At 40.4% G+C, this 8637-nt stretch overlaps 1 protein-coding gene across 2 annotated transcripts in view; it reads left to right on the top strand.

Annotated features, from left to right (window-relative positions):
* Window positions 1–384: 384 nt before the first annotated feature.
* The window catches only part of EFCAB14 (EF-hand calcium binding domain 14), a 38171-nt gene continuing 29918 nt past the window's right edge, over window positions 385–8637 (top strand). Inside the window, exons 1-2 of one of the 2 annotated variants that reach the window (XM_079106958.1) lie at window positions 385–1524; window positions 2696–2844. In XM_079106958.1, coding sequence (XP_078963084.1) covers window positions 1340–1524; window positions 2696–2844 — 334 coding nt within the window. In that variant the 5' untranslated portion in view covers window positions 385–1339. The remainder of the gene's footprint in view (window positions 1525–2695; window positions 2845–8637) is intronic. The other variant, XM_079106959.1, reaches the window with a different exon arrangement.

The following is an 8637-nucleotide window of genomic DNA, read 5'->3' as shown; positions in this document are numbered from 1 at the left end:
CATTAATCCCTAACACGCCCAAAGTCTTAACGAACTGCTTTAGAGTCAGAGGGGTGGAGCCTATAGACTAGGTTAGTCCAGTTGGCTACCGAGGGCCTGGACGTCTGAACAACTTTCCAAGCAGGTCTAGCAGCCGGGTGCTTCGCCTACCAGGTGCACGCCCCTGCTCCTCCGCAAACAAAATTCCACCCCCACTCAGATGAGCAGCAGATCCAAGGTGGCCTTCCTGGGGGCGGGGCCTCCTTAACCGGCAGGCCCGACCCAGCCATCGCCTAGAACCAGGACACCTCTAACGCCCCGCCTCCCTGCCGTCATTCGCACCCGCTGCGTGACGTCACCCAGCGTACAACCAATGGGAGCCCAGCTTACTGGCAGGCGGTGCCAGGGGCCACTGCCAAAGGGGAAGTGAGCTGAGGCTGGAGCGATGGCCCGGGTCTGGAGTCCGCGGCCGCCGCCGCCGTCGCTACCAGCGCATTGGGAGCAGCCGCGGCCGGAGCCGGAACGCAGGCTGAAGTCGCGGCTGGACTGGGAGCGGCGAGTGTGAGTTGCCCAAGTCGCCCGTGTCGCAACACCTCAAACTCAGCCGGAGCGCTTCAGGCGGGCTGAGCGACGATCACCCCCGCAGCACCGCGCCCCCGAGGCCCAGACAGCAGGGCTGGGGTCTCCCAGGCACCGGACTACCTGCTGTCCCACCAGGCCCTCCGACCTGGACTCCCTTCAAACTCAGGAAGGAGGCCAGAGAACGGTGATCATCCTAAACCCCCTCCGGCTCGGCGTCCGGGCAGTGTTCCGGGTTGTAGTGCGGCTGGGCAAACCTCCCTCCTGCTGCCACCTCTCTAACCAGCGAGTTCCCACCGTCTTGCTGTGCATCGCCTCTTCCCCTCCCTTTTCAAGAACAAGTCCTGTCCCAGATGTTCAAAGTACCTATTCTGTGTGTCTTTCCCCAGCTCCTGGAGCACACTTAGAAATATTGCCTATTTACCAGGGCTGAGAATCTCCCATTCTTGACTTAGCTTTTCTCCCTTTTGGGAGATAAAGTTTGCCACCTTTCCACTCTCTTAACCTGCACTTCATGACTGGAGCTTTATCCATTTGGATCACCAGCACCTTGGCCATCTCTATGTGACTTCCCCACCCATTTGAGTTCCAGTATCCTCTGGGCTCCATTCTCCAGCCCCCAGCGGATCTGGTCAGTCCCGCCCCTGGGTGGGAGTGACCAGGGGGCTCTGGCCCAGGATTTCCCACCCTGGAAGGTAGCTCCAAAGCAGCAAGAGAATTGGGCGTCGGGTACGAACCTGGCAGCTCAGGAGTGGGTGCTGCACCCACCCCACACAAGAAGATGAAAAAGCGCAAAGAGCTTAATGCATTGATCGGTTTGTCTGGGGACAGCCGTAGAAAGAAGCCCAAGAAAGGCTCAAGCAGCCACCGCCTGCTTCGCACTGAGCCTCCTGACTCGGACTCCGATTCCAGCTCAGAGGAGGAAGAAGAATTCGGTGTTGTTGGAAATCGCTCTCGCTTTGTCAAGTGAGTAATGCTGTGATGAGGGATGGGTAAGAGCCATCTCCTTGTACTACCAATGGGGCAAATCAGTGGGAAGGAGAAGGAAGTTCATAGGAAGAAAAAAGAAGATAAACCTTGGAAAACAAAGAGGGAGAAAGGGTGTTCAGATCCTGAATGAAGGATAAGTTGGAGGTCAGTCTTTAGGTATTGAAAGAAGAGCCCCAAGTATAGGATGAAGATGTGGAGTTGGGGAATGTGCCAAGAGCCCTGGAAGACTTAAAGAGGCTAAGAATAGAGGGGCAGAGAAACTTTTGGAATTAGGCCTTTAAATAAAAAATGTAGGAGAGTCTAGGACCTTCCAACTGCTGACTGTTCTTTGTACTCATGGTGAGTCTAAATCTTGGTGACGGTGGAATATCGTGAGGGATATACTATAGAAAGTATGAGACTTGAGAGAAGATAGAGGATGAAGGATGAGAAAACAACTTTTCCCCAAACTATATAGTTGGGGCAGTTACTGAACAAGTAGTGCACTTTGAGCGTGTTGGAAATTGGAGCTGAATCTAGGAAAGGGCTAAAGGGAAACGCAAAGGTACCCTTGGATCCTGTTAGAAGGCACACTAAAAGAAAAGGAGATTCTGCTGAGGATATGGAGGCAAGAGCTAGGCAGAAATTTGGTGTGCCAGAAGAGATTGGATCCTTTGTGTGCTTCTTTAGAATGTCTACCTTTCTTTATTTTGTTAAAGAAGAGTTTGGTTTCTAGTGACTTTGTCAGATTTGGTACTTAATCTTGTGTTTGGGTTATGAAGGTTTAATGATGGGTTAATTTTGGAATAGTTACCTTACTGGGTTAGTTTAGACCTTGAGGTATGGATGAGTTTGGTGTGAAATCTAGCCTATTTCTGTTTCCTTCCTTCTGAGCCAATAAACTAGAGCACACCAGGTGTCCACTTAACCCTACAGATCCTATTTCTTTCATTCCATTTGCAGTAAAACTTGTTAAAAGTTTGTGAAGTTTCAATAAACTGAAACAAGGTCCCCTGGAGTGAGTGAACATAAATCTAAGAAAGAAAAATAGGTAAATTACAGTGCAGTAATAATTGAAGAGAACTACTGGTTTTACACTTTTCTTACTAAGCTTTTCTCCAAAGACCTCTTGCCTGAATTGATGTTGATAGCAGTGTTTTTATGACAGGGGAGACTACTTACGATGCTGCAAGATCTGTTACCCTCTCTGTGCTTTTGTCATCCTCGCGGCCTGTGTCGTTGCCTGTGTTGGCTTGGTGTGGATGCAAGTTGCTCTGAAGGAGGATCTAGATACCCTCAAAGAAAGATTTAGAACAAGTAAGTGGTCACCCTTTTCTGAACTTAACCTCAAACTCTTTTCCAGATTCAAGGACAAATTGGATCAAGCTGTATTAAGAGTTTTGCCCACTCTGGTAAAACAATTGTACATTCTTTTTAGCATGTTTATACACTTTTTCAACTGTCAACTTGAATGTTTATAATAATTGTTTTTTGGTTTTGGGGGGAGAAACTGGGGATTAAACCCAGGAATACTTTACCACTGAGCTACATCCCCAGTCCTTTTTTATTTTTTATTTTGAAGTGGGGTCTCATTAAGTTGCTGAGATTGGCCTCAAATTTACAATTCTCCTGTCTCCCAGATTGTTGGGATTACACCTGCCCAATTATTTCTTTTTAAACCCATAAACTAAAGACAGTACTATGCACCACCAGGTCAAGTAGCATCTGAAATACATTGCAGTTGATTAGAATACAGAAGGGAAGAAGAGCAGCTTTGAGCCTTGGTTGATCTCTGCCTGTGACTTAAACTTCACTAAATGAAGTGGCAGTAGAAAGCTCTTTCCTTCCACCTTATAGGACCAGTTGAGGAGGAGTGTAGGTGTTTATGTCAAATGATTTTCCCTTAAGAAAAAACATGTAGAAACACAGGAATGAGCAATGATAATAATTGACATTTAAGGAATGCCTACTGTATGCCATGTCACAAATAAATCATTTTATTCTCAAAACAGCCCTATGCAATAAGTATCATTTTTATTTTTAATGTGCTCTTAAAAGCAAAGAGGCTTAGAAAGATTAAGTAACTTGTTCAATGATTAAGTGTAGCAGAGCTGACATTTGTACCTGGTCCTCTTGCCCCCTTGCTGTCCAGGTTCATGTATATAACCACTAGTATACTGAATCACTGTTGTCAGTGGTTGTTTAAGTCTACACACATTTCTCCAAATGCCCATAGATTTCTTTGATGTTAACTTTAGTCAATAATCCAAGAGAAGTTTAGTAGAAGTATTAGAAGAGCTGGTTTTCTGCATATTTATCAGTGTTCAAGCATAGAGCAAAAACTAGCAGATTTCTTTCTTTATCTATGCTTGTTGTAATGACATTCTGTTTTAAGGAAAAGACTTCAAATACCAGTGATAATGAGTGTTATCATTCTAAAGTTTTAGGAAACCTTTGTGATTCTTTGAATTAAATTACGTATTCATGAAGAGCTTGCAGTAACAATAGTGCCTACCTTGAACAATATACAGCTGGCAGAAATACATGTCTCATGAATGAGTGTCAAGGTTTAGGAGACTTTTCAAATTACCAAGCATTAATATATTCTACTTGTGAAGTTGTATTTTACACATTCAAATTATTTTTTCTTTAAGATGTGTTTGCATGGTAACTTCCACCATATTTAACCTCAGTATCTTTGTTTAGCAACAGTGAAAGTTTTGGTTCTAGATTTCATGGGTTAATTTTCTAAACTAAGGAATTAATCTAAACTTAAGCGCAAATACCTAATCTTGATAGTATTAGCACACTGGGAAACTGATCGGTCTTTCTCAAGGTCACAAAGAAAACTGGCTTCAGAACTGGAATTAGAGTTCTTATTCCTATCTTAAGCCTAAGTGATCACAACATCTGACCTTTCCTTCACCCCAACTTCTCTTTGCTGCCTGCAGTTACTCAAGTTCTGAAACCTGATCTAAGGACAGCTAACCCTTAGTGTGCTAGTTATGTGTCTAGTGATGTTCTTGGGAAAAAATGTTCAAATGCTCACTGTGGTTTTCTTCAGATTCAGGGAATCCATTGGGTAAAACCACAATTTTCTGCCAATATCATCCTGACCTATATGTTTTATCAACTAGTTGAATAATAGAAGAAAGAATGAGAGTTATACCCTATGTTTGTTTTGTTTTGTTTTGTTGTTTTTTGTTTGTTTGTTTGTTTTCTGGCTTAATGGTTGTCCTTGAAGTATTGCAAAGTGTTTCTAAGGCCAGTGTTTTCTTTATATGTAAGTAGTAATCAGAAATTGGAAACAAGGTTCTCAGAAACAGTGTTTAACCATAAGTAACCACTGAACACTACTCTCTGTACCTTCATCTCTCCATAATTGGACTTCATAGGCTTGTGCCACAGCTTGTTTTGATCATGTATTGCAATTATATATTTATACATGTCAAAACATTACTCAGTTCTGCCCTCTAGGGATTCCTTTCTCTAACTACTCTATGTCTCTTATTTGTAAGATACCCAAGGTAACTTATACCTTAGCTGAGCTTTTCAGGGAATTTCTTAGTTTGGAGAATACAGGGCATATGGTAGGCCTGACAGTAAATTAGTCAACATTTAGTGAACACTTGTTAATCCCAATCTCTGGAAATAGTGTATTTAGGAGATGCCAAGAATTGTACCCTGGACCCTGGAGCTGGCTTTCTCACAGTGAGCAACATTCCCCTGGGATCCTGCCTACATTTGTCAGCCAGCTAAGTGAAGCAGATGTGGATTTAGCAATCCACCTCTTTTGATGTCTTTGATTTGCTACAACAGAAATGCCATCACTTCAATATCTGAAAGCAGGACTTCCCGAGAGAGGATAGAGAAGAGGTTGGGGCCTAGGGCAGTCAATCCATAGGCTAGACTATTGTAGACTGCTTGCCCAAGAGTTTTTTTGTGAAAACCAATTATCTGTGGTTTCAAACCAATTACCTATGGTATCCTGACTAAATGGGGTCACTCTTATGAAGCTTAAATAATCTTTCTTTGAATTATGCTTCTACTTTAAATATGTTTCAATAAGTTAATTTACTTATTAGTTTTCAAGGAGACAGTGGAATTCACTGACTTGAATAAGATCACCATCTTACCTGGATTTAATACTTTTTTGAGAAATTCAGAGCACCTCATTCTTTATTTCAATAAATTTCCCAAAGTGCTTGTGAGGTAAGGAAGTGGGATTGCTAAAATATCTGAAATAGCAAAACAGATAGGCTTGGCATTTTCCTTTGTGGTCAAGGAATAACTTGATCCTTGAGTTAAAAGTACTGGCTGACCTTAAAACTCTTGGCTCAGTGTCCTTTTTCCAGAAGCAGGTACTTTGAAAGACCTCCACAGTTATTCCAAGAAAAATTCTGTTCCCAGCCATCCTCCTTTGTCACTCAAGTGTGAAACATTAGCATAAAGGGAAAGAATTTGGAAGAGAAGGATAGTATTAATGTGTTAGGTATCTCCTTTTCTGGCTATACAGGCAAGTAGTGGCTTGATATTTAGTATATAGACCTCAAAAATAATCTAATGCTAATGAGGGCATTAGGATGTGTCTGTGACCTCTGGAGTATACTCGAAAGAGTACTGACCCTTGGAACAGAAATTGTGTTTGAATCCTGGTTTCTCATTACTGGCTGTAAAATTTAAACAAGTCACTTATTCCTTCTGAGTCTTCATTTTCACATAAAAAATGTATTTGTGCCACCAAAGCACTTTGGGCATTCCTCTCTTACAGCATTGTTCACACTATGTAGTAATCCATGCCTCACTTCCCCTCTAGATCAAGAACTAAAGGGTCTTTTGTATACAGTGGTGCCAAGTGCAAGACTGGCTCATGGTAGATGTTCAATAACAAGTTGTTTGATAATGGTTACACAAAGTTTATTGCAAATTGTAGCGTTGTATAAATAAAAAATATTGCTGTCAGCATTATGTATGTTCTGCTTGAAAGTATGTGCAGAAATTTCCATCTCCTAATCTTATATATTAAAAAATCAACTGGGTAAATTCTTTTGAAAATTAACATATTAAATTTTATTTTAATTTTGTTTTTTTGCAGTGCTGGGGATTGAACCCTGGGCCTTGTGCTTGTGAGGCAAGCATTCTACCAACTGAGCTATACCCCCAGCCCCCATATTAGATTTTAAATGAGTAGCTTTCCATGTTGAAAGAACATGAATTAGTAATTATAAGTTTTTTTGTTCGTTACACTTCCTCCCACTTATGTAGTAAATGTATGTCTGCTTAGCTTGTATCTCCTAAAAAGCCCAAATCAGGTAATGATTATGATTCCCTCTTGATTCCAACAAGCCTCAGGATACAGTATTTTCAGGACTTACATTTTTATATATTTGTTAGTTAATAGTTGTAATCCAGGTTGTTATGTGTTTGTATTATTTTCTGTTCCACTTCTAACTCCTTAATGCATACAGACTTCAGAAAAAAAAAGAAAACTCACCTTCTTTGGAATTTTCAACCACCTGAATATGAACATTCATGGATGGGTTTTTCTTTACAATCTTACTGAAAATGAATAAGAAATTCAGTAACATGCTTCATTAGTTTAGACTAAATAGTAAAATATTCTTACTATATGAGATGGATGTATTCCTACAAACCATGTGTAAATCAAATGCCACATTAAAGGTACTTAGGAAAGTCTGTTACTTAAAATCCTTTGGCAAGTATTTTTGAAAGATAAATTAAAATACCTAATTTCATTATTCTAAATATTCCTATATTGGGCTTGTATGAAATATCTACTACCACCCTCAGTTTTTTGTGGGAGTTTTTGTTGTTAAGTATGTTTGTTTGGAAGTTTTTTGTTGTTGTTGTTTTTGTTTTGTGTGTGTGTGTGTGTGTGTGTGTGTGTGTGTGTATGTGCTGGGGATTGAACCCAGGGCCTTGTGCTTGCAAGGCAAGCTCTCTACCAACTGAGCTATATCCCCACCCCCTGGAAGTTTTATTTGTTGAAGTTTTCTTTATTAGATTGAAGAGGTAGAATAGACACAGTGGAGTGCCTGAAATGTGCCAGGTGTATTTTTAAGAGTTGACTCTCTCTTTTTTTTCTCAATACCTTTATTTCTATTTATTTTTATGTGGTGCTAAGGATCGAACCCAATGCCGCACACATGCTAGGCAAGCACTCTACCACTGAACCACAACCCCAGCCCATGCCAGATGTATTCTAAGTGCAGAGCACACAGAAAAAGATCTAACCTTGGAGTTTACATTTTAGTAAATTGTTTTGTATTGGTACTTTGTATCTGTTTTTGGTTTAAAAGAAAGTATGTGATAACCATCAGGTGGTTTGTGACTTAAAAAAAAAATGTATGTTTTATTCTGGTGGACCAACCATTATCAATATTTTATTTTCCATTAGAAGGAAGAATGCTTTTTAAAGAAGAGAAAGCACTCTGTCAGGCCTCTGCCTTCAGGCTGATAAACCTCTCAACCATTCAGGAGAGAGTGTTTCCTAAGGAAAAGACCAAATATCACCCTGTACTTCACCTATCATGTCCTTTATCTTCTACTTCATCTGGAGCTTTCAGGTTGATGTCAGATTTTAGAAAACACTTTGCTATTTATGAAAAATATTGAAAACCTCAGTCCACATAACAGTTTTTGAAAAGTAATAATACCCCTTGCAGTTGACTGATTTAAAATAGAAAAATAGATTTAAGCATTTAAAAATAAAACTTATTTGCTATCACTTGAGCATTAATGGAGTAAGCTTTATAAATCTTCATTGAGTAATTGAAAAACTCCTTAACTGAACTGGTCAGTGTTTAACATTTATGTATCTCTTCTTGTATGCTTGGCCAGTTGTGTTAAGTGCTTTATATCCATTCTCTCACTTAATTCTAACAATCCAGGGAAGTACATCTTATCACTGTATTACAAAAGAGAAAACTGAGTTCAAAGAATGTTAATAATTTGCTCAAAACCATAAGAAGTTACAGAGTTTCAAATCTAACTCCTCTGCTCATGATTTTTTTTTAAATTTTTTAGCCACCTGACTATTAAAAACTGCAATGCCAGTAGTGAAATAGCTCCAGTTAAAATGGGGGCTTA

Source organism: Sciurus vulgaris (genome assembly GCF_902686455.1).
Source record: "Sciurus vulgaris genome assembly, chromosome: 1".
Lineage (NCBI taxonomy): Eukaryota > Metazoa > Chordata > Mammalia > Rodentia > Sciuridae > Sciurus > Sciurus vulgaris.
The sequence above is the reverse complement of the archived record's forward strand: the minus strand, read 5'-3'. Positions and strand labels throughout refer to the sequence as shown.